At 42.1% G+C, this 27,105-nt stretch overlaps 1 protein-coding gene across 1 annotated transcript in view; it reads right to left on the bottom strand.

The window, feature by feature from the left end:
* Nucleotides 1-6,827: 6,827 nt before the first annotated feature.
* LOC141270623 (uncharacterized) overlaps nt 6,828-27,105 on the bottom strand; it is a 57,952-nt gene continuing 37,674 nt past the window's right edge. The window contains exon 11 of the mRNA XM_073680695.1: nt 6,828-8,234. Within this exon, the coding sequence (XP_073536796.1) occupies nt 6,910-8,234 (1,325 nt within the window). The 3' untranslated portion in view covers nt 6,828-6,909. The remainder of the gene's footprint in view (nt 8,235-27,105) is intronic.

The following is a 27,105-nucleotide window of genomic DNA, read 5'->3' as shown; positions in this document are numbered from 1 at the left end:
GGGCAAAGATGAGGGCCTGATATGTCCATTCTCCAGACTTTCAGCAATGAAATCCTTCATGAGTTGTCTCTCAAGGCCAGAAAGATTGCACAGTCTGGACTTCGGTAGCTTAGCTCCAGGGGTCAGGTTAATAGGACAGTCATAAGCACGATGAGGAGGGAAATCTTGACACCCCTTCTCAGAAAAAACGTCCTTAAAGCCAGCCAGAAAAGGAGGTAATATTTCCATAGAGACAGCAGCAAGGGAAATATCTAAACAGTTCTTATGGCAGTAATCTCCCCATTTAATACACTGTGTGCAGAATTATTAGGCAAGTTGTATTTTAGAGGATTATTTTTATTATTGATCAACAACTATGTTCTCAATCAACTCAAAAGACTCAAATATCCAAGCTTAATATTTTTGGAAGTTGGAGTGTTTTTTTTTTTAGATTTGGCTATTTTAGGAGGATATCTGTTGGTGCAGGTAACTATTACTGTGCCGAATTATTAGGCAACTTAATAAAAACCAAATATAATCCCATCTCACTTGTTTATTTTCACCAGGTAAACCAATATCAGTGCACAAAATTTAGAAAAACATTTCTGACATGCAAAAGCCAAAACCCAAAAAATTAGTGATCTTTATAGCCACCTTTCTTTATGATGACACTCAACAGCCTTCCATCCATAGATTCTGTCAGTTGCTTGATCTGTTTTCCATCAACATTGTGTGCAGTAGTCACCACAGCCTCCCAGACACTGTTCCGAGAGGTGTACTGTTTTCCCTCCCTGTAGATCTCACATTTTATGATGGACAATAGGTTCTCTATGGGGTTCAGATTAGGTGAATAAGGGGGCCATGTCATTATTTTTTCTTCTTTTAGACCTTTACTGGCCAGCCATGCTGTGGAGTAGTTGGATGCATGTAATGGAGCATTGTCCTGCATGAAAATCATGTTTTTCTTGAACGATACCGACTTTTTCCTGTACCACTGCTTGAAGTTGTCTTCCAGAAACTGGCAGTAGGTCTGGGAGTTGAGCGTCACTCCATCCTCAACCCGAAAAGGTCCCACAAGTTTATCTTTGATGATACCAGCCCATACCAGTACCCCATCTCCACCTTGCTGGCGTCTGAGTCGGAGTGGAGCTCTCTGCCCTTTACTGATCCAGCCTCTGGCCCATCAAGAGTCACTCATTTCATCAGTCCATAAAACTTTTGAAAAATCAGTCTTAAGATATTTCTTGGCCCATTCTTTAAGTTTTATCTTATGTTTCTTGTTCAAAGGTGGTCGTTTTTCAGCCTTCCTTACCTTGGTCATGTCCCTGAGTATCGCACACCTTGTGCTTTTTGATACCCCAGTAACGTTGCAGCTCTGAAATATGGTAAAACTGGTGGCGAATGGCATCTTGGCACCTTCACGCTTGATTTTCCTCAATTCATGGGCAGTTATTTTGCGCCTTTTTTGGCCAACACGCTTCTTGCGACCCTGTTGGCTATTTGCCATGAAATGCTTGATTGTTCGGTGATCAAGCTTCAAAAGTTTGGACATTTCAAGACTGCTGCATCCCTCTGCAAGACATCTCACAATTTTGGACTTTTCAGAGCCAGTCAAATCTCTCTTCTGACCCATTTTGCCAAAGGAAATGAAGTTGCTTAATAATTAAGCACACCTTATATAGGATTTTGATGTCATTAGTCAACACCCCTCCTCATTACAGAGATGCACATCACCAGATTTACTTAATTGGGAGTTGGCTCTCAAGCCTATGCAGCTTGGAGTAGGACAACATGTATAAAAAGTATCATGTGATCAAAATACTCATTTGCCTAATAATTCTGTACACAGTGTAATCTTCCCAGCTTGCCAATCCACCAACGGATTATGTTTAACAAGCCAAGGAATACCCAAAAGAATAGGTGTGGGAAGATTGTCCAGGACATAGCAAGTGATTATTTCACAATGAACTGACCCCACCCTCAGTTTTATATTACGTACAATCTGAGTAAATGTTTTCTGTGCAAGTGGCACCGAGTCGATGGCAAAGATGGAAATAGATTCAGCTAAAGCACAGCAAGCAAGACCATAAGTTTTCACAAGCTCAGCCTCAACCATGCTGACTCCAGCTCCACTATCAACAAACACAGAAATTTTCGCAGTTTTGCTCTCTAGCACCACCTCTGCTGACAGGCCACCTGCAGAGACCCCCACATTGGCGACCTGTAGCCGCTGTTGCTGAACCTCACAGGGAAGGTCATTTACCTCCAGAGACAGGCTGTGCAGCCGCTCTGCATCTGGACCCATACCAAAGGAGAAAGGAAAAATTAAAAAATGGTCCACGCCCAAAAACACAGATTAAAAGAAAACAAAGTGTCAGTTTTTTTTTTTCTTTTCAAAGTGTGCTCGGCCGGTGATAATGTCACAAAGGTGTGGGAAAGACTTAGTGCAACACAAAGGGAAGAGGGAAAGGGAGCCCAGACTCTAGGGAAAGGGGGGGGGGGGGAGTGGAGGCCTCCTAGGTTGAGCAAGCGTCACCCTGTCTCCCCTAACGTCCGTGTATTGGCTCTTCACCAATCGCCGCACGCATATGTTGCGCTGTCTTTCCCTGGCATTTGGCTTAGGCTAAGGAAGGGAGGAGATGAGCACTATTCGATCTCCACTAAACACTATAGACAACAAGGAAGGACAAACAGGGGGAAATTGCATAGCTCTAGACGACTCCAGACAAATGCGCACACGTCCTCAAGCTCCAGAGAGGACAAAGTACTGCTCTTGCTAAAGCATTCACAAGTAGTAATAAATATCGCCGGCACCTCCCTCTAGAACACACCAGGTATTTATACATCCAGGCCAGGGAGTTAATTAGCCAGAGGAAGGTAGCCACTTTGTCCTAGAGACAGCCTCTAAGAAGATGTCTGTAATGCCAAACGTAGAGATCTCCTGCAACCAACTGCAGGGTGACTGTCACTTCTGACACCACCTCACAGCTTGTCTGTGAGTATTGACAAGCTTCACAGTTACCTGCCTGACTGTATTGTGGAAACTGTAAAGTTTGCTCAAGATGGGATAATGCTATGGGGTTGACTTTCAGGGATTGGTCAAAAACCCTCAGTTCTACTGATGGGAAATTTTGATGAATCAGATCTCCTACTTTTTACTGATAAGGGGTAAACACCCCAAAACATGGAGGGTCTGGTTTGACTTCTTTTCCTAAGTCATGTTGCAAAGCATGTTAAAGTGATTTAAGGATTGTTACATGCAATCGGTGGCTCCAGAGTTCAATCCATTTTCCTCTCTTACTGTCCTATAGTGATAATGATACAAATAATAAATGGGAGTACTTTAAGTCTATCTGGTCTGTCAGAATGCAAAATTTGTTTCTATAGGAAACACATATAGAGGAAATGTTAAACTCTACTTTGCTTACAAGTACAGTTGGGATGGCTATTCATGCAAAAAGGACATGAGCATTTCTTACAGGCAAATGTAAAAGTTAAGTTTACATTTGAGGGGTCAGCCTTAGCATTTAAAGAGAACCAGAAAGCTGATACATGATGCCCAATCCAAGGGCAGCATGTACTTTATTAGACACTGGCTGCATTATTCCAGCTATGCATGTCTGACTCTGAAACACTGATGTTTCAGAAAAAAACATACTTTAAAACATAACATAAAGCAGTCCCTGACTCCCGTCACTGCTAACAGCCACCATAGAGAACTGCAGATGTCCCTTTCCTGACTCATTGAGTGGGACTGGGTACCCATCACTTTAATCTATCTCTTGGGTGCAGACCTCGCATGAATGTCCTAGAACAGGATAACTCGGAATTGTGTTCCCAATTTATCCTTATAAGACCTCTTACTTCATATGGATGACCTCCATTTCCAGGTGGATGTTAACACAAGCACTCATACACATGGGAGATCCATAAAGACCTATCCCACAGGTGCCACATAGAAGATTGAAAATAAAATAAAGAAAATAATGTAATCATGGCACATTTTTCTTTATTTGGCGTCTTTTAGAGCCTCTGGATTGATCAAGTAGGAGCTAGTTATCTGGGCATCTTGATGGGACCTCTGTGAACTGTCGGAGTATCCTTCTTTAAATTACCTCTTCCTTGTAAATAGACAGCGTTTGAAACTGGAGAAACGAGCACTCACACACACGCGTGAGGCATAAATGTAAGGTGCTCTCTAAATTTTTGAGTTACACAAGTTTATATAGAAAAGATGTCACAAAGGGAATTTCATAATGCGCAAATGAAAAAAAAAATCAACTTTAATTAGTGAATCTACTTATTTAGCTATTCAAACAGTCCCACGCAAGCAAGCCTGTAGACAGAGTTAAAATAAGGATTGGGCTACATGTGTGCGATTTAACCATGCCTTCTGGTCGCAAAACTATTTTAAAGCTGTGGTTTGCGGTAAGCAGAGTCGTAGCTAAGGGGTTCAGCTCAAGAAGGGGCGAAACATCTGTGTAGGCCCCTAACCAATAAGCCTGCTTACAACAATGGTGGCACACTGATATTAACGCCATATGGTGATCAGAGAGTAGTAAATACGAATCCTGCAGAACATACAAGTGACTACAGTACAGTTATATATAGTAACTTACAGCTGACTTTCTTTCTGATGTAGTTAATTTTTCTTGTCTTTTCCTTCTGGCCCAGGCCGACATGACAACTTCTTCCAGCTAGGCTTGGCTACAGAGATTTCAAGGACACATTTGACTGCTCACATTTTCAGCACTGTCCCCCATCTATTCCCAACCTGCACCAAACTCCTTATCCTACTGATACCCCAATTCTGAGACTCTGCTGCCACATACAGTATGTCCCTATTACTGCACTTGCTGATTGGCACAATAACAGTGCTCCTCTTAGTGCCCCACAAAACAATGCCAACTACTGTGTTCCTTACGTAGTAATAATGCCTCCTTTGTGCCATCTAGATGGTAAAATTGCTCCCTAGAAAATATTAATGCCCTGTGCAAATGCCCTAGAAAACAGTGTCCACATTTTGCCCCTTTGACAGCCACAATACTCTCAGTGCCCCTATACAATAATGCTTCTTAATTGCCCACTTAACATTTAATAATGTCCACTAAGTCCCCAATGTACAGCTCCTCTATACACAGTATGATGGGCCAACTGCTCTTTTATTCAGATAATGATGTCCCCCATAGCTCCACCATATACAGTATAATGGGCCCACAGCTCCTCCATACATAGTATGATGTCCCCACTGGTCCCCCAAAAGTTGAATGACCCCCGCAGAAGCCCTCACACTGTATAATGACCCCACAGTAGAACCCACACTGTATAATAGCCTCTACAGTAGTCCCCGCACTAGCCTCAAACTTTATAATGGCCATTGCATTAGCTTCTATGCTGTATATTGGCCCCTTCATTAGCCCCCAAACTGTATAATGGACCCTAAATTAGCCCCCAAACTGTATAATGGCTTCACATTAGCCCCCAAACTGTATAATGGCCTCCACATGTCACGGGTGTGTCAGAGGTGACAAACAGTCGCCCTGCAGTTGGCTGCAGGAGATGCTCTACCTTTGGCATGACAGACATCTTCTTAGAAGAGAGGCTGTCTTTAGGACCCAGTGGCTACCTCCCTGTAGATAATTAGCTCTCTGGACTGGGTGTATAAATACCTGGTGCATCTGAGAGGGAGGTGCCGGCAATATTAATTTCTACTTGTGAGGCTTAGCAAGACCAGTACTTCGTCCTCTCTGGAGCTTGAGGCTGTGTGCACATTTGGAGTTGTCTAAAGCTAAGCAATTTCCCCCTGTTTGTCTACCCTTGTTATCTATAGAGTTTAGTGGAGATCGACTAGTGCTCATCTCCTCCCTAGCCTTAGCCATACGCCAGGGAAAGTCAGGGCGAGGCACAGGTGCGGCGATTTCTGAAGAGCCAATATAGGGACAGTAGTTGAAACAGGATGACACTAGACCAGACTAGGTCTTTCCCACACCTGATGTGACACCACATTAGCATCTACGCTGAATAATGGCCTCCGCATTAGCCCCCAAACTATATAATGGCCCTCAAACTGTATAATGGCCACTGCATTAGCTTCTATGCTGTATCATGGCCCCGGAATTAGCCCCCAAACTGGATAATGGCCACTGCATTAAGCTCACACGCTGTATAATGGCCCCGCATTAGCCCCCAAACTGTATAATGGCCCCACATTAGCTTCCGTAATAGCCTCCAAACTGTATAATGGCCCCAACATTAGCTCTTAAACTATAAAATAGCCCCCGCAATCTTTTGCGCCCCCCAAGTGGTAACTACGCTACTGGATGTAAGTAAAACCGCATTCTTGCAGACAACCTCGCATGCAGGTTGGATTTTGCGTGAAAATTGTATTGAAGTCTATGGCAAACGTGTTGCCTGTGACTTGTAACCAGTGACAGAAAATCTGTGTAGCCCTAGCCTAATTCTCACTGTGAATATGGCCCAAATCTAAGCAATCTCTCGGGAGATCATAGAATCATAGAATGGTAGAGTTGGAAGGGACCTCCTGGGTCATCTGGTCCAACCCCCTGCTCAAAGCAGGATTCACTAAATCATCTCAGACAGATGTCTGTCCAGCCTCTGTTTGAAGACGTCCATTGAAGGGGAACTCACCACCTCTCGTGGCAGCCTGTTCCACTCATTAAGTTAGCCATGAAAAGCTCTATGTTAATAAAGACAATATATTTAGCTGAAAGCATACAAAATGGAGTATAAGGACATACAAAAGAGTGAGCAGTCAAACAATGCATCATTTCTGATGAAGAAAAATTTAATTTTCAGATAAAACTATTTTTACATTTGAAAACGCTTCTCCACTGTATGAGCTCGTTGATGTTTTACAAGAGTTGTTTTGAAGACAAAACATTTCCCACATTCTGATTATGGATATGGCTTCTACCACATGTGACTGTTTTGATGAGTAAGAAACCTTGTTTTCCTTGTAAAACGTTTCCCACATTCTAGGCATGTAAATGGCTTCTCCCCTGTGTGAATTCTCTTATGTGTAACAAGATTTGATTTATCTGTAAAACATTTCCCACATTCTGTGCATGAATGTAGCTTCTCCCCTGTGTGAATTTTCTGGTGTCTATTAAGCTGTGTTTTTTGGCTGAAAGATCTCTTACATTCTGAACATGAAAATGGTTTCTCCCCTGTGTGACTTCTCTGATGTGTAACAAGATATGATTTCTGCTTAAAACATTTCCCACATTCTGAACATGCAAATGCCTTCTCCCCTATGTGACTTCTCTGATGTGTAACACAATTTGATTTCACTGCAAAACATTTCCCACATTCTGAACATGAATATGGCTTCTCCCCTGTGTGAGTTCTCTCATGTGCAACAAGATTTGATTTTACATTAAAATATTTCCCACATTCAGAACATGAAAATGGCTTTTCTCCTATGTGGGTTCTCTGATGTGTAACAAGATATGATTTCTGCTTAAAACATTTCCCACATTCTGAACATGCAAATGCCTTCTCTCCTGTGTGAACTCTCTGATGTATAACAAGGCTTGATTTCTCTATAAAACATTTCCCACATTCTGTACATGAATATATCTTCTCCCCTGTGTGAATTTTCTGGTGCGTATTAAGATGTGTTTTTTGGTGGAAAGATCTCTTACATTCTGAACATGAAAATGGCTTCTCCCCTGTGTGACTTCTCTGATGTATAATAAGACAAGATTTTCGCTTAAAACATTTCCCACATTCTGAACATAGATATGGTTTTTCCCCTGTGTGAATTCTCTGATGTATAACAAGATGTGATTTACTTATACAATATTGTCCACATTCTGAACATGAATATGGCTTCTCCCCCGTGTGAATTCTCTCATGTGTAACAAGAGATGATTTCTGCTTAAAGCATTTCCCACATTCTGAACATGAAAATGGCTTCTCCCCTGAGTGACTTTTTTGATATCTAACAAAAGCTGACTTCAGGTTAAAATATTTTTCACCTTCAGAACATGTAAATGTATTTTTTCCTGCATTAGCTTTTTGATTTTTAATATCCTTTCTGTGACTTATATTTTTCTTAATAATTTGTGGTAAATCAGAAGATAAAAACCGAGTGAAAGGATCTTTGCTGTGAAGGGATGAGGATATAACTGGGATAATGCAATGTTCTTCATGTGTATCCTGTTTGGCAAAAAGATCATCTGATTTCAAATCTGAAGATATCAGAAGTCCCTCTAATCGCCCGGTAAAGTCATCTGCCAAGAATAAAACTTTATTACTTTTTCAATAATACAATCTTCAACATAATATTTTTTGTATACAATTTAGTATAACATTTCTATTAACATGCAAGTTACGTAGCAAAATGCAATTATTCACTAAGACAGTGGTGACGAAACACTTCCCCTTCTTACTGAAGGCTGCAGAGCAAGGACAAGTAGATAATGATGTTAGGCTTGACACAGTCAAGGCCAGCATTCTCATAGGTCCATGTTTCAGTGTCCCTCTTTCCATTATTTTGCAGTAAAACACTCAGAGGAGAATTATAAAGGGGTCTGTCAGTCATTAATATTAGGTGGTATCTGTCTAGCACAATCCTTGACAGCTGTATGCACTTTTGTGCAGAATGAAGGAGCAGTATTTTCATGGATAAAGAAGCAGCCATAACTTTGGAGGACACGTAATACTGGGTTCCAACTATTTTTAAACCCTTGACTTTCTCCAAGTCAAAAAAAGGGATTTTTCAGAGAATGTGATAAAATGCTAAAGTAAGCATTACTTGCTGAATGGTGACGTTCATCAACTTGTCACTGATCATTACAAAAGACTCCCTATCCCACTTCCATCTGCTAAAATTCCAAAAAATATGAAGTATACATGAATCCACTAAATACTGCTGAAAGTATTTTCATAGACTGTAAAATAATAGGTGACATACCAGCCTCCTGATCAATGCTGTGGGACATAATATAGTGGTAATTGTGTTATTAAGGCATTTCCCAATGGTGTCAGAAATTTAAAACCATTATTTAAATATATCCTTAAGCCTTCACTTACCAAAAAAAAACCGTTTACTTGACTCGTCAGTTATAAAAGGTAAAAAAACTTTTCAGGATCTGGTTTCCAACTGTGCACAAAAATATTACTTGAAAGAGTTGGAGGACATTAGAGATCTGATTTTTTTCTGGACCTCAGCTTTGTTCCTGTTAGACTTTTCCAGGCTTTGATTTCTGAACACCATAAGATCAGAAGACTAAGTACAGAAATCTTGAAAAAAATGTGAAAGTAAGAAGATTTTGCTCCTTCAGTTGCTTGGATCTTCCTGCAGCAAGAGATGGTTTGTCCATCATTTCACTGAAGAAGGTGATATGTGTTATGTGTTATTTCAGGCCCACAATAAAAGCAAAAAAAACAAACAAAAAATACAAGATGTGTTAATGGGCAAACACTTGGCAAATGAGTTCAATGTTGATAAATGTAGAGTAATGGATATAGGATGGAGTAATCCTATTGCTGCTGTAAGGTGGCTAATGGTCGCATAGTCGATGGGAGGTGGCTGTCCTCTGTAATGTAAACCGGAGTGTTTCTCTAGTGCACAAGCACCAAGAGGATCATTTGGTGCACCTGGGACCGGGTTATGGGTAGCTTAGAGAGTTGGGTGGGTCTAGCTACCCACATACCTCACCTCTAGGTGTGGTTAACAGCCTATATAATGGAGGCTGTTGTTTGGCACATGGTCAGTGTGTCTGGAGGTAAAAGGCCTCCTGTGTGTGGTTGTCTCCCGACAGGGCCGTGTACTGGATGCTTGCCAGCCTGTGTGAGCACAGCGATGGCTAACCAGAGACTTTGCTAAACGGACTGTTTTCTTTGTTTTTGCCTGCACTAAAGGCTGTTTGTTTGCATTTTGCTTTTAATCGGTTTATGAAGCCAGTAAACCGCTATGGACATTTAAAGGAACATGCCTCTTATCGCACCCAAGTGAGTACGATCCCTACACTGCATATACATTAAATGGGAGTATACTCGGGACTACAGAACTGTAGAAGGACTTGGGTATTCTGGTTACAAGTAAGCTGAGCAGTAGTACTCATTGTGAAGCAGCAGCGCCAAAAGCAGACAAGATTTTAGGGTGTATAAAAAGAGATAAAATCCCATGATCCCAATGTATTGTTACCCCTCTTTAAATCACTTGTGAGGCCACATCTAGTATATGAGATCCAGTTTTGGCTCCACATTTTAAAAAGGATATTCAGAAGTTAGAGTCAGTTCAAAGGCGGGCAACTAGATTATTACAAGGAATGGAAGGCCTCTCATATGATGAGAGGTTGGAAAAGTTGGGCTTGTTTAGCTTAGAAAAAAGACGTCTCAGGGGAGATCTAATTTTTATGTATAAATATATTTATAGTCAATACTAAGGACTTGCACATGACTTATTCCTTCCAAAGACCATACTAAGGACCAGAGGGCACTCATTAAGGCTGGAAGAAAGGCGATTCTGGCAGCTAAATAGGAAAGAGTTCTTAGGAAAGAGGTAGTAATGGCAGACACTATGACAGCTTTTAAAAAAGGGCTGGATGATTTCCTCAGTACACAACATTTTGAGTTCTAGATAATTTAGTGACAAAAATGTATAATATAATTGGTGGAGTAAGGTTGAACTTGATGGACCGAGGTCTTTTTTCAATCTATATAACTATAACAAATAAAGGGGTTGTGACAGTCACTGGTCTGATATACGAGGGGAGGTAGGTGTCACTCAGGATGCTCTCCTGTGTGAACTGAAACCTCCTGAATTTCTGCCAGCATGTTATATACAGGTGGGTTAACTCTCAAAAGGGTGTGGTTTTATGGGAATGGCAAAGAGGGTGGGAGGCCATTCCCCTACCTCCCGTCAGGGTGTGGCTGAACAGGGTTAAATGCTCAGTGAGCTTGGTTTCTCTGGAGTGTGTGGTCTAGAGATTGAAGTCTCCAGGCTGTGTTTGGGTGAAACCAGAGAGCAAAACCGGAGGACTGGTGTTGCTGAAGACTTCACTGTGCTACCTGCAGCGGGCAAAGCCTCACTTACTATTGGACTCTGTCATACCTTATCTTTTGTTTTTCCCGTTAATCCCGAGAGGGCCTGTTTATTTTTACGGGACACTGCTGGAGTTTATGCCACAAAATAAACCAACAGGAAGCTAACCCAAACCGTGTGTCCTGTGTCTGCCTCCGGAGAGCCGAGCAAGTCGCTTTATCACAGGGTTTTAACAAGTATTTAAGGATATTGGATAACCTTTTATTTGCTCGGACCCTCACTTGTTCAGAGAACATGGCTCTGCAGAGGTATGTCTAAAGGGGCGAAGGTTGAACATGTACTTGAGGAGACAAGTACAGCATTCGTTGGGCTCTGTCAGGCAGTCCCATAAACAATGATAGTGTAGCGATCATGCGCAACCTCCATTAAATCATAGGCGTCCTGGAGTTTGGCTCTTCGGGGATCATTAAGGGATAGGGGATAAGTTAGAAACTTAGTACAAACGATCAAGAAAAAATATCCAGAAAAAGGAGATCCTGTGGAGATATACGCCTTACCAATGAGTGGTCAGAAGCGGCTGCCAAAAATTGTTCTGATGAAAAAAGACAAGCAAACTACCACTGAATACAGCGCTGATCCAACTAACAAGTACAAACGCAAAACTCATCGTTCCTTAGCATGGATGTCTAACAGCAGGCGACCATAGGCAGACAATAGTCCAGCACCGCCCCCGGACAGCTTTTCCCTGCCCGCTCCAGGTGATTGACAGGTCTCCCTTGTGTGTGTATTTAGCGAAAGACTCTTCAAACTATGTTTTCTTTGAAACAATGGAGCATTTCAGGTAAAAAACATTCCTGATTGCAACTTTGTGGCCAGGCTCTGATTCATGATGCTCATGGTTTGGGCAGCATGCATCGACTGACAGGTTCCCATTAATACAAGCTGACAGCACCTGATAGAACCTCATTCTTCTACTATTGGAATTCATTGAGCATCTCCGGGAAGAAGTAGAATGGGACGCTCAGAGCAGGTCAGTACCTCCATCTAATTTACAGGATTATTATACCCTAGAAATTATTTCAATACTGTTAACGCCAAAATGGTTCATCTACCTCCTCCCGGCAGGCATGCCAACATGCTTGGAATAAAGTATTTTTATTGAAATTTTTCCAAAATTTTTAAAACATACATTATGCATAGTCAAAGCCACATTAAATCAAGAGGCTACATAGAAGGGGAAGGGATGGGAAGGGAGAAGAGGGGAAGAAAGACAAGAACAAAACACAAACAGTCGTCACATTACTGAGGAAACATAAAATAAAAGCATTTCTCTTTGAGTGTCATTTCAATATATACATTTCTAATATACCTAAAGTACACACGGGTCCAATACCTATTCATCCTCAAAATCAAGCCTAGTCTATGTCTCATTAATTCCCTAGATGCTAGCCCTGACTCATCAATCCATGAAGCCCATAGCTGTTCAAATTTATGAATGGTACCTCTTTTCATATATACTCCTTTTTCCATATTTAGAAACCAATTTATTTTTATTAATGAATTCCTATTTTGTTGGGCTCTTAGTATCCACCCGATGTTGTGCCATTAGTTTTTTTCGTTACGTACAGTATACGCGCTATAGCTACTTTACCAGACTCAGTTGCCTGAACGTCTTCCACATACCCTAGAACATAAACTTAAGGGGTTGTTTCAGAAACAACCTTGAAGATTCGTCTAAACAACCCTATTACTTTTCTCCAGTATTTCTCCAATTCAGGACATGACCACATCATATGAAGCAAGAATGCAGCATCAGAGCCACATCTAGGGCAACTTTTTGTCCTGTTCTATACACATTGTGTATTGGGTAAAGTTGAGAAACTTTATGCGCTTCACTAACTGGGGAATCCTTTCCAATATCTCTATCCATTGTCCTTCTTCTATTGGACCAATCTCTTCTTCCCATCTCTCCTTACCAGGGCTGTGGAGTCAGAGTCGTGGAGTCGGTATAAAATGGACCGACTCAGACTCCTAAAATATATAATAAATTGGGTACAGTAGCTCAATGCAGTTTGTGGGGAATATTTTTTTCATAAGAATTTGGGAAAGTTATGACATGTCCTATAAATGTCTGTCCTATTCCTGATCTAAGGGTCTAGACTTTTAGCTGAGATGAATCTGTGCTACAGTAAATTTATCACTTAAACATGAGCCATGTATGAGGGAGTCGGAGTTGTGGAGTCGGGAGTCCTGGAAATTGAGGAGTCGGAGGTTTGGCTTAGCAACTCCACAGCAATGCTCCTTACTATGCACTGGATATTTACTTAGCATTAATGTTAACAAAGATCTATATAATAACGATATAACTCCAGATGTGTTTTTAAGTTTACTAAGTCACTGTTTAACAGTATTTCGTTCATACACTTTCAAACCAGTCTCCATGAAATCAGCATTTTATGCATAGCCTAACTGGAGGTATATATAGAAGTCTTTAGAGCTAATATCAAACTCCAACTGCAATTGTTCGAAGGACTTAAACACGTTATCAAAAACTAACTGAGCTACCAGTCTCACCTCCTTCTCCTCCACCTCTCAAAACCAAAATTTTCAGATTGACCAACTGAAGTGTTTCCCATATTGATGTAAATTGCAAAAATTCCTCTATTTGCTGCAGTTCTCATATCTTGCATCATATCTTATGCATCAATAATAATGTGGGGACTTTTTTCAATGGAGATTTGAATTTGTTACTTTCCAGGGCTTGGGACAATGACCGGCTATATACCATCTACTGCAGGAGAAGATTTACATTTTTTTTTTTACCAGTGCTTGCCCAAGTGTTGAACTTGAGCAGCCAAGAAATATACCCAAGAATTGAGTATCGCTAAGCGTCCCTCTGACTTTTCTCTCTGTAAAGTTTCCAATTTAATATGGATCGTCCCTCCCCTCCACACCAAGGATCTGAATATACTATTAAGAGCCTGAAAAAAATGAATGGGATCCAAATTGGTGAATTGTGAATAAGATACAGTAACTCAGGCATCCATATCATTTTAATTAAATTAGCTCTCCCCACAACTGATAAAGGAAGTTTAGACCAGGTGTCCCTTTTCCGTGATAACTTAGTGAGCGGTGGAGTTAAATTTAGTTTTTCAGAATCACAAGGATTAAGAGAGATCTCAACTCCTAGATATTTAAATGTTGATACCTGTTGTAATCCTGAGTCAAAGTGATCACTCAATCCCCTCTCTCATCCAGAGACATCAGTACCGATTAGGACTAAGTTATGACGAGACCAGAGTAATTTCCAAAGGATCGAATCACTTCCATTACCAAGGGTAGAGATTTAGAAGAATTTGCTAAAAAGAGTAAAAATGTCAACCGCATATAACACAATTTTATTTTCCAGCCCTCCTAAATCCTTCTATCCCCAAGTATTTCCATATCAGAATTGCCAAAGGTTCAATAAATAACGTAAATAGTAAAGGGCGACAAGGGGCAACCCGGTCTTGTACCTTTTCCCAGAGCAAAAGATTCTGACAGGGATCCATTCACCCTTATACTAGCCGTAGGGCTGGAGTATAAGATTTTCACCCAATCTATAAAGTTTGATCCTATACCAAATTCCTGTAGAACTAACCACAAGAAACTCCATTCAACACTGTCAAAAGCTTTGGCAGCGTCTAAGGAGCAAATAACTTTGTCAACTGAATTATCGATCGGTAGTTGCAAGTTCATATATAACCGCTGTATACTGGTTGCCATCGATCTACCTGGCACCTGGACTGATCCTGATGAACAACTGAAGAGATAACTCTGGCTAGTCTGTTGGCCAAAACTTAGCTCTTATCTTTACATCGGAGGTAAAGAGGGATATAGCCTTAATCTATGTGCCCACGATGCAGAAATGCTCCGGATTTTTTCCTGAGTGTTTCTGCATCTCCCTGGCAGAAAAAAACGCATGAGGATTGTACATGTGGATTGTACATGCGGATTGTACATGCGTTTTTCCTGCCAGGGACAAGCGGAAGTGAAGCGTTCTTCACATGCATTTCCACATGGGTTTAGCATCACTTGGAAAGTGCTTGACAACTTGTCACAGTATATAAATCCATGCAAACGGCATGGATTTATATAGTGTGACCAAAAGAATGGTAAAAAATAAATCTATACTTACCTTCTGATGGCTCCCGGAGTCTTTATCCTTTTCAGACCATCGCGAGCTGCCGGCAAGCCGGGACGCTTCGTATAAAGACACCGGGGGCCATCAGAAGGTAAGTATAATGTATATTTTTTATTTTATTCTTTATTTAACAGGTACTATCGTACCCGGGTCCGGAGGAGAGTCTCCTCTTCTCCAAACCATCCGCACATTGAAACGCATGGAATGCGCATCTGCAGATGCAGTGATGCGGATTCCATGCGTGTCAATGGCGGCGAAAACGCCGCGCTTCCGCAAAATAATTGGTAGTGCAGCGGATTTTTCCGCAATGATGATCCGCAGTGGAAATTTCCACAGCATGTGCACAGCACATGCGGATTATCATTGGGGAACATGGCAGACCCTCTACCAAGCGTTTTTTAAGCGTTTCTGCAGCGGAATTGCCGCTGCGGAAACGCTTAAAAAATGCATAGTGGGCACACAGCCTTATACGAGCCTGGATGTAAAGGATTCTTATCCTGTTTAACCCCTTTACACCCGCAGGATGTTTGCACCTTAAAGGGAATCTGTCACCCCCCTGGGAGTTATCAGACCTCTAATATGGGCATACAGGTTATAGAAGTGTAAATCTATACTTACCTGTATGTCCCATATTAGAGGTCTGATACCAGAGAAATATCTTTTTATTAAATCAGTTTTCCTGAGTTTGGCATCCGGGGGACCCCTAGAAATGCCCGCCTATGTGCCTAATTTAAATATTCCCCCCTCCACACCACTGCACGTGACAGGGCCCTGTGACATGCAGTCGAGAGCTGAACAATGCGCCTTTAGCTGAAGGCGCTTTTTTTTTCTCCTTGCGCTATTTTACTTATCTGCTCCAGTGTGCAGGCGCCAGGAGTCACTGTGACTTCTGCTCCAGTGACCTCCGGCGTGCGCAGCAATGAGGTTTAGTCCCCACTTCCTCCCAGATAGCAGAATGCCGGGAGGAAGTGGGGACCAAACCTCATTGTTGCACATAACCTGTATGCCCATATTAGAGGTCTGATAACTCCCAGTGGGGTAACAGGCTCGATTTAATGTCCAGAGCAATATAAACAGTTCTGACCACTGTCACTTTATGTGGTAATAACTCTGGAACGCTTCAACGGATCCCACTGCTCCTGAGAATGTTTTTTCGTGACATATTGTACTTCATGATTGTGGTAAAATTTCTTCGATATGACTTGCATTTGTGAAAAAAAAATTAAATTTGGCGAAAATGTAGCAATTTTTAAACTTTGAATTCTTATGCCCTTAAATCAGAGAGATATGTCACACAAAATAATTAATAAATAACATTTCCCACATGTCTACTTTACATCAGCACAATTTTTGAAACAATTTTTTTTTGTAACGAAGTTATAAGGGTTAAAATTTGACCAACAATTTCTCATTTTTACAACAAAATTTACAAAACCATTTTTTTAGAGACCACATCACATTTGAAGCGACTTTGAGGGGTCTATATGACAGCAAATACCCAAAAGTGACACCATTCTAAAAACTGCACCCCTCAAGGTGCTCAAAACCACATTCAAGAAGTTTATCAATCCTTCAGGTGCTTCACAGGAATATTTGGAAGGTGGAAGAAAAAAAATGAACGTTTAACTTTTTTCACAAAAATTTTTACTTTAGACCCAATTTTTTTTATTTTTGCAAGGGTTCAAGGAAAAAATGGACCCCAAAATTTGTTTAGCTATTTCTCATGAGCATGCCGATACTCCATATGTGGGGGAAAATCACAGTTTGGACTCACGGCAGGGCTCTGATGGGAAGGAGTGCCATTTGACTTTTTGAATGCAAAATTTGCTGGAATAATTAGTGAGCGCAATGTTGTGTTTGGAGAGCCCCTGATGTGCCAGGAGACCCCCACAAGTGACACCATTTTGGAAACTAGACCCCTCAGTGAACTTATCTGGATGTGTGGTGAGCACATTGAACCCCCAGGTGTTTCACAGAAGTTTATGACATTGAGCCATGAAAATAAAATTTTATTTATTTCAACCAAAAATGTTCTTTTAGCATCATTTTTTTATTTTCACAATGGTAACAGGTGAAAATGGAAAACAAAATTTGTTGTGCAGTTTCTCCTGAGTACACAGATACCCCATGTGTTGGTAAACTACTGTTTGGACACATGGCAAAGCTCAGAAAAGGAGAGACAGTTTGGAATGCAAACTTTGATGAAATGGTCGGCAGGTGTCATGTCGCATTTGGAGAGCCCCTGATGTGCCTAAACAATCGACATCCCCAACAACTGAACCATTTTGGAAACTAGACCCCTCAGGGAACTTATCTAGATGTGTTGTCAGCACCTTGAACCCATAGGTGCTTCACAAAATTTTACAATGTTGATCTGTGAAAATGGAAAAAAAATATTTTTCCCACTAATATGTTGTTTTAGCCCCAATTTTTTTCATTTTCACAAGGATAGCAGGAGAAACTGGACCCCAAAATTTGTTGTGCAATTTTTCCTGAGTACGCCCATACCCCATATGTGGTCGAAAACTACTTTTGAGGCACATAGGAAAGTTCAGAAGGGAAGGAGAACAATATTGGAGTTCATATTTAGATGGACTGGTTTGATAGTGCCATGTCACATTGGTAAAGCCCCTGAGGTGCCAGAACAGCAGAATCCCCCATAAGAGACACCATTTTACAAACTACACCTCTCAATGAATTAATCTAAGGGTGCAGTGAGAATGTTGACACCACATGTGCCTCAAAAAATTTTACACCATTGGGCGGTTAAGAAAGAATAATTACATTTTTACCACCAAAGTTTTGTTTTAGCCCCAGATTTTACATTTTCAAGCTGGGAAATGGGTAAAATTGGCACCAACATTTGTCACACAATTTCTGCTGAATGTAGAAATACCCCATATGTGGCTGTACAGTATTGCTTAGCCACACAGCAAGACTGTGCCTCCTGGAGCGCAGATTTTCCTAGAATAGTTTGCAGACTCCACATACAGAGCCCCTAAGTGCTAGAATAGCAGAATCACCACTCAAGTGACCCCAATTTAGAAATTATACCTCTTTGGAAGTTATCTACAGGTATGGTGAGCGGATGTTGCTGAGTGAAAATTGCAAGCTGCCATTGTAGTGACCAGTACGTTGTAGTGACCAGTAAGTTATGCCCAGCTCATGCTTCTGGAGACATGCACCCATAAATTAAGTGGGCTCATTGCTTCAGAAATGCCAAAAATGTGGCCGCTGTGGTTTAGGCACACACTGGGGCTCAGAAGGGAGGGTGAATTTGGATTTGGGAGCACAGAATTTGCAGAATTTCTTTTGGGGGGAAAGGGCCATTTCGCTTTTCCAGAACCTTTGTGCTACCAGTAACGTGGAAGCCCCCTATATTTCCATTAACAGATGACGGGCCTGAGTGGAGACTTGTTTTTTTTTTGATTGAGTTGAAGCTTTTATTGTGATCCAAAATGTTATGTAAAATGTTCCCATTTATCCTGCGTTTATGCTGAGCACTGATATAGGAGTTTCCATTTAAATCTCTGAGTGACGCAATTCAGATGAAACCCCGAGGGATCCATTCACTATTATGAGGTAGCAGAGTTACTCTGGAATCTGTTCAGCGGTGTCCTTTTTTTCAGAGGTGCACAAAACTGTGTCCGACAGCGCATTTATGCATGCCTAAAAAGACGGACACAGCCAGATCATATTCCAGACAGTGTTCACAGTGCCTCCATCTGCCTCGGCTTGCGTCTGAATCACGTATTTCAGAGATTTACACGGAAACCCCGGTGTAAGCGCTCAGTGTAAAGGGCAGGATAAATGTGAGCGGAGCCTTCCTGCGATCTTTGGGAGGCAGAATAAACAAATCAACAGCAGGTGAAGAATTGTTTTTATTTATATTTTATGCTGTTCCTCGTGCGGAGTAAGTGATTAGACGACTTTATTCTTTGGGTTGGTGCGATTAAAGCGATATCAAATTTATACACTGCTCAAAAAAATAGGGAACACTTAAACAACAGAATATAACTCCAAGTAAATCAAACTTCTGTGAAATCAAACTGTCCATTTAGGAAGCAACACTGATTGACAATCAATTTCACATGCTGTTGTGCAAATGGAATAGACAATAGACGGCAATTATCAAGACACCCTCAATAAAGGAGTGTTTCTGCAGGTGGGGACCACAGACCACATCGCAGTACCAATGCTTTCTGACTGATGTTTTGGTCACTTTTGAATGTTGGTTGTGCTTTCACACTTGTGGTAGCATGAGACGGACTCCACAACCCACAGAAGTTGCTCAGGTAGTGCAGCTCATCCAGGATGGCACATCAATGCGAGCTGTGGCAAGAAGGTTTGCTGTATCTGTCAGCGTAGTGTCCAGAGGCTGGAGGCGCTACGAGGAGACAGGCCAGTACACCAAGAGATGTGGAGGGGGCCCGTAGGAGGGCAACAACCCAGCAGCAGGACCGCTACCTCCGACTTTGTGCAAGGAGGAACAGGATGAGCACTGCCAGAGCCCTGCAAAATGACCTCCAGCAGGCCACAAATGTGCATGTGTCTGCACAGACAGTTAGAAACCGACTCCATGAGGGTGGTATGAGGGCCCGACATCCACTAATGGGGGTTGTGCTCACAGCCCAACCCCGTGCAGGACGCTTGGCATTTGCCACAGAACACCAGGATTGGCAAAGTCGCTACTGGCGCCCTGTGTTCTTCACAGATGAAAGCAGGTTCACATTGAGCACATGTGAGAGACGTAACAGAGTCTGGAGACGCCATGGAGAGCGACCTGCTGCCTGCAACATCCTTCAGCATGACCGGTTTGGCAGTGGGTCAGTAATGGTGTGGGGTGGCATTTCTTTGGAGGGCCGCACAGCCCTCCATGTGCTCGCCAGAGGTAGCCTGACTGCCATTAGATACCGAGATGAGATCCTCAGACCCCTTGTGAGACCATATGCTGGTATGGTTGGCCCCGAGTTCCTCCTAATGCAGGACAATGCCAGACCTCGTGTGGTTGGAGTGTGTCAGCAGTTCCTGCAAAATGAAGGCATTGAAGCTATGGACTGGCCCGCCCATTCCCCAGACCTGAATCCGATTGAGCACATCTGGGACATCATGTCTTGCTCCATCCACCAACGTCACATTGCACCACAGACTGTCCAGGAGTTGGCGGATGCTTTAGTCCAGGTCTGGGAGGAGATCCCACAGGAGACCATCCACAACCTCATCAGGAGCATGCCCAGGCGTTGTAGGGAGGTCATACAGGCACGTGGAGGCCACACACAATACTGAGCTTCATTTTGACTTGTTTTAAGGACATTACATCAAAGTTGGATCAGCCTGTAGTGTGTTTTTCCACTTTAATTTTGGGTCTGACTCCAAATCCAGGCCTCCATTGGTTAATAAATTTGATTTCCATTGATGATTTTTGTGTGATTTTGTTGTCAGCACATTCAACTTTGTACAGAACAAAGTATTCAATGAGAATATTTCATTCATTCTGATCTAGGATATGTCATTTGAGTGTTCCCTTTATTTTTTTGAGCAGTGTATGTTTGGCTGCATTCGCACACTAAAAGAGGCTTTTTTTTTGTGAAGTTTCATAAAACACCTCTTCATCCCCATTTTTTAGTGCAGCAAAATATGCCCATCCTTGCTGCGCCTTTTCTACCAATGCTAAAACATGTCCCGCTTTCTCACCTTCATCAAAATAGAATTGTTTTTGGAGTAATCTTTTAACTAATTCCAGTAAGTGCAAATTATAAGCATCTTGAACAACTTTAATCAGTATAAGATCTGCTGAGTTGATGCTGACATACTTAATGCCTCAGCTGCACAGCCGCGTCCTCTGCCTCGGCTCCTCTGTCCCAGGGCCTGCGCATGCCGTGCAGGTCTCCTGGCAGCGCGCTTAGGGCATGCACAGTCCCCGGTGTAGCGTGCACTCCAGATGTGTTCCCAGTCAATAGCTAGGAAGCACAAGTATTTAAGGCACCTTTCCCTGTAGGGAGGTGCCTGAGCAACTTTAGTGCCTTGAGTATTTCCCAACCTACAAGTGCATTGTCAGGTCCCCGTTACTGTACCTGTTCTGCATTACCTGTCCTACCTGTGACCCTGAACCAGTCCTGTCTAACTAGTTATCCTGTCAGTACCTGCCATCTTGCCCTACCTGAGGCCACTCCATCTAAACCAGCAACATAATCTATTCATCCCGGGACCCTGATCCTGTCCTGCCTTACTCTCCTAGTCTGAGCTCGTTTCCTCTACCCCTGGGGTCAACTGCTGCACTACCGGACACTGCCCTGGGAGTGGTACCTGGCAACCACCTGCGGTTCAACTCTATCCCCACAATCAGGGGCTCTAGTGAAAAACCAGGTGGTCGCTTAGTTACGCCCCTCTTGGGTAAGCCTGGCCTGTGGCCTTGTGGGTCCACACCAACCAGCTTGACAAATACATAGTGTAATGTAGGTCATGACATATTGGTGCAGTTGGAAGCTCCAAAGGAGACCCAATGAACAATCAGATGGTCGTCGCTAATAAAGGTCCAATTTAATGTCTATCTTTCTGATCTACATATGCTGACATCCATGCGTCATTACGCTGACAAATCTCATATGATGGAACACTTTCTAGATGCCTCCTGATGAACCAGCATCAAAATGGGGAAACGCATCAAGGTCATGTTGATATGGTAGCTGTGTGGGGTTTCTTCGTATTTGATCCCTATCTTGCCCTTATTGTGGTGGATCGGGTAGAGATGTGGGATTCTGGCTATTTGTAATTTTCCATCTATTTACTTTTTATATTGGAAAAAAGGACTCTCTATAGCACTTTATATCAATAGATAATCACCATATGTGATAGATTGCTACATTGTGTCCTATATGGTATCTATTGGTTACATTTTTTGTATGGATGCAATTTCTATTTTTCCCCCTTTAGGAGAAATCTTTGCATTAAGGTGTTTAAATTATGGTATAGGGCTTCTCGGGCATCGCCCAGAAATATGACGCTGAGTGGGGGCGCCAATCTTAGGTGCCTTCTTAGGGTGACAACAGTTAAGTAGAGCGATTTATAGGGTACTTTGCTGAAGGAAAGTGCTACTTCCTCCCCTTATGCCCACTTATTTGTTGTGCTATACAAAGTAGTCAAAGTAGTGGACATTGATTGTGGCCCTTAGGCCACCTAGCAAAGATCAAGTGCCAAGAAGGCTAAATACAAAAAATTGGGGTATAATCATAAATCAAACCAAAAACAAGAAAGTATCCCCGTTTAAAATGTAACTTTTAATAAATATACTTAAAAGTATTCATCAATATCCCAAAGGACAAAAACCCATTAAAAATAGGTGTCAATGCATTGGGGTAAGGATATTTAAGGAAAATACACAGACTGGTCCTAGGATTCCCTAGTTTGCTGAGAACCTACCTAACAGCGGACGTTTAGCACCCTAGCGATACAGTTTGGTGTCCTCGCTCAACATCAGCTTTCCCTCTTTGACCCTATCTGACCCCTAAACATAGATACATATATGATCAGGATCAAAAATTTAAGATCCAGACAGTAGTACAGAGTCAACCACGCTGAGTCCTTTAAAAAGCTGTATTCTCTAGCCTCTCTTAAAAAGGTATGAAGGGATGACTGACCATATATAAATAAATGGTAGGCTAAAAGCCAACAATAGTATGTGGAGATGACTGTTGCACATATATGTGCAGATGATAGTGCAGGTGCTTCTCACAAAATTAGAATATCCTCAAAAAATTAACTTATTTCAGTTCTTCAATACAAAAAGTGAAACTCATATTATATAGAGTCATTACACACAGGGTGATCTATTTCAAGTGTTTATTTCTGTTAATGTTGATGATTATGGCTTACAGCCAATGAATACACAAAAGTCATTATCTCAATAAATTAGAATACTTTACAACACCAGCTTGAAAATGATTTTAAAATCCGAAATGTTGACCTACTGAAATGTATGTTCAGTAAATGCACTCAGTACTTGGTCGGGGCTCCTTTTGCATCAATTACTGCATCAATGCGGCGTGGCATGGAGGTGATCAGCCTGTGGCACTGCTGAGGTGTTATGGAAGCCCAGGTTGTTTTGATAGCATCCTTCAGCTAGTCTGCATTGTTGGGTCTGGTGTCTCTCACCTTCCTCTTGACAATACCCCATAGATTCCCTACGGGTTAAGGTCAGGCGAGTTTGCTGGCCAATCAAGCACAGTGATACTGTTGTTTGTAAACCAGGTATTGGTGCTTTTGGCAGTGTGGACAGGGGCCAAGTCCTGCTGGAGAATGAAATTTCCATCTCCAAATAGCTTGTTGGCAGAGGGAAGCATGAAGTGTTCTAAAATTTCCTGGTAAACGACTGCGCTGACTTTGGTCTTGATAAAACACAGTGGACCTACACCAGCAGATGACATGGCTCCCCAAACCATCACTAATTGTGGAAACGTCACACTAGACCTCAAGCAGCCTCAAGTAGGCGCCAATACACGTCCCATTATCTCACTTTTTTTTGCACATATTTCTAGCACTTCTTTAGACAACTGAATGTCTGTGCTTTAATCACTATCTAGTGACTCACATGATTTTCTGTATCATTTACCAACTAAGACGGGGACACATTACTGTTCTGCCCTTGTTTCTGATTTATTGGCACTGTTGCCAATAAAGTTCATTTTTTTTCTCATTGAAGTACACTCTGCACCCCATCTTGACTGAAAAAAAACAGAAATGTAGAAATTTTTGCAAATTTATTAAAAAAAGAAAAACTGAAATATCACATGGTCATAAGTATTCAGACTCTTTGCTCAGACACTCATATTTAAGTCACATGCTGTCCATTTCCTTGTGATTCTCCTTGATGGTTCTACTCCTTCATTGGAGTCCAGCTGTGTTTAATTAAACTGATAGGACTTGATTTGGAAAGGCACACACCTGTCTATATAAGACCTCACAGCTCACAGGGCATGTCAGACCAAATGAGAATCATGAGCTCAAAGGAACTGCCCAAGGAGCTCAGAGACAGAATTGTGGCAAGGCACAGATCTGGCCATGGTTACAAAAGAATTTCTGCATTACTCAAGGCTCCTAAGAGCACAGTGGCCTTAAATGGAAGACTTTAGAACCACCAGAAATCTTCCTAGACCAGGCTGTCCAGCCAAACTAAACAATCGTGGGAGAAGAGCCTTGGTGAGAGAGGTAAAGAAAAACCCCAAGATCACTGTGGCTGAGCTCCAGAGATGCAGTAGGGAGATGGGAGCACTGCAGCCCTCCACCAGTATGGCCTTTATGGCAGAGTGGCCCGACGAAAGCCTCTCCTCAGTGCAAGACATATGAAAGCATGCATAGAGTTTGCTCAAAAACACATGAAGGACTCCCAGACTATGAGAGAAGATTCTCTGATCTGATGAGATGAAGATAGAACTTTTTAGTGATAATTCTAAGTGGTATGTGTGGAGAAAACCAGGCACTGCTCATCACCTGCCCAATACAATCCCAACAGTGAAACATGCTGGTGGCAGCATCATGCTATGGGGGTGTTTTTCAGCTGCAGGGACAGGATGACTGATTGCAATTGAAGGAAACATGAATGCGGCCAAGTACAGAGATATCTGTTAGAACCCTCCTGTTAGTTTTTGCTATCTTGTGTTTTGCGGTCACGTGACCAGCTGCCTATATATTCCAGCTCCGCCCTTCTGGCTTTGCTGGACTTCAGTGTTTTTTGCCTGTCTTTCTAGCCAGGTGCTTCGGTGCCCATCTCTCTCTAGTTTGCTTGGTCCTCTGGGACCTCTAGTACTTTTTGTCAGTTTGTCTTTTTGCTCTGCAACGACTTCTGTTAGGAGGTGTCCCATTTTTGTCCCAGTCCTTAGTTCTTTTAGGGACCCCTCCCTTTATTCTATAGTTCTCCGTTCAGACTAGCCGAGGGTCTGTTCACAAGGAACAGGCTGCCCGCTACATCGTAGGGATTCAGCTTAGTCTTACTGTAGGGACAGCTTTTCCCATTCTTTCCTTAGTTTATGTTGCAGATCATAACAGTAAGTCCTGCCAAAAAAAAAAAAAAACTAAAAGCAAAGAAATTTGGGGATCAATATGGTTTCCGTCCAGGAGTTGGCTCTACGCCTGCAGGGATTGTCTCTGGAGGTGGCCGAGCTTCAGCAACACGTCAGTAGCTGTCCTGGAGCGCATTTTGTGGAACCGAAGGTAGGACTGCCTGATATTTTTTATGGTAAACAGCAAGATTTTTTTTCCTTTAAAAATGCTTGTTTGTTATATTTTCGTTTGAGACCGAGGTCCTTTGGGAATGAATCACAGAGCATTGGTTTTATTATGTCACTTTTGCGCAAAGAACCACAGGGGTGGGCCTTTTCTCTCCAACCGAATGATCCGTGTTTAAGTTCTGTTGAGGAATTTTTTTCTGCTATGGGACTATTATATGACCATCCTGATCGAATCTCATCTGCTGAATCAGAACTTAGACGTTTGAATCAGGGGTCAGATGATGTTGAAATTTATTGCACACACTTCAGGAGATGGGCTTCAGAAGTTAAGTGGAATGATTCGGCGCTGGAAAGTTTATTTCTTGCTGGTCTGAGTGAAAGGGTTAAGGATTTGCTAATTGCATTCCCTGCACCTGAGACTCTGCAGGAAGCTATGCAGTCAGCTGTTCGTGTGGACAGGAGAATAAGGTCCAGGGTCAATGATGTAAAAACTCCTGTAACTTCAGGTCCTAGTTTCCAGAAAATCTGCTCTGACAGCGGAGAACCAATGGAGGTTGGGGCGATGTCACTCCGCTCTCAAGAAAGAGATCGGAGATTCGCCGAAGGTTTGTGTCTTTATTGTGGTAAAGATGATCATTTGATTAAGTATTGTGAGCGTCGTTTAAGTAAAGAAAAAAAAAAGGTCAGTTACGCCCGTATAGCTTGTTTACGCTTTGCAGGAGTGTTCCTTTCTGGGTGTACTACTCTGCAGGGAGATTTGATTGAATTTCAGGTATTTGTGGATTGTGGTTCAACACTTAATGTGATTGATAAAGGGTTTTTGGAAAAACTTAAATTGAAATCCAAACCTTTGTCATCTCCTATTTCTGTGGTTGCAATTGATAACACTCCTTTGAAATGCATTACTCACAAGACTGCTGCATTTCCTCTCACTATCAATGGCGTTCACCAAGAAATTTTGGACTTGGTTGTTTTGGATAATTTGCCCTCTCCAGTTGTTCTAGGATTGCCTTGGTTAAAACTGCACAATCCTTTGTTGGACTGGTCTACTAATGTGATTAAGTCTTGGAGTCCGAAGTGCTATGATAAATGTTGTAATGGTCGCATTGCGGCTGTCTTTTTGCTCTGCAACAACTTCTGTTAGGAGGTGTCCCATTTTTGTCCCAGTCCTTAGTTCTTTTAGGGACCCCTCCCTTTATTCTATAGGTCTCCGTTCAAACTAGCCGAGGATGAAGGCGGGTCTGTTCACAAGGAACAGGCTGCCCGCTACATCGTAGGGATTCAGCTTAGTCTTACTGTAGGGACAGCTTTTCCCATTCTTTCCTTAGTTTATGTTGCAGATCATAACAATATCCTGAATGAAAACCTCTTCCAGAGTGCTCTGGACCTCAGACTTAGCCGAAGGTTCACCAATTGAGCATCTCTGGAGAGACCTGAAAATGGCTATCCACCAACGTTCACCATCCAACCTGACGGAACTGGAGAGGATCTGCAAGGAAGAATGGCAGAGGATCCCCAAATCCAGGTGTGAAAAACTTGTTGCATCATTCCCAAGAAGACTCATGGCTGTACTAGCTCAAAAGGGTGCTTCTACTCAATACTGAGCAAAGGGTCTGAATACTTATGACCATGTGATATTTCAGTTTTTCTTTTTTAATAAATTTGCAAACATTTCTACATTTCTGTTTTTTTCAGTCAAGATGGGG

This window comes from Phyllobates terribilis, unplaced genomic scaffold (assembly GCF_046119375.1).
Source record: "Phyllobates terribilis strain yellow unplaced genomic scaffold, ASM4611937v1 Scaffold_5__5_contigs__length_657084704, whole genome shotgun sequence".
NCBI lineage: Eukaryota > Metazoa > Chordata > Amphibia > Anura > Dendrobatidae > Phyllobates > Phyllobates terribilis.
The sequence above is the reverse complement of the archived record's forward strand: the minus strand, read 5'-3'. Positions and strand labels throughout refer to the sequence as shown.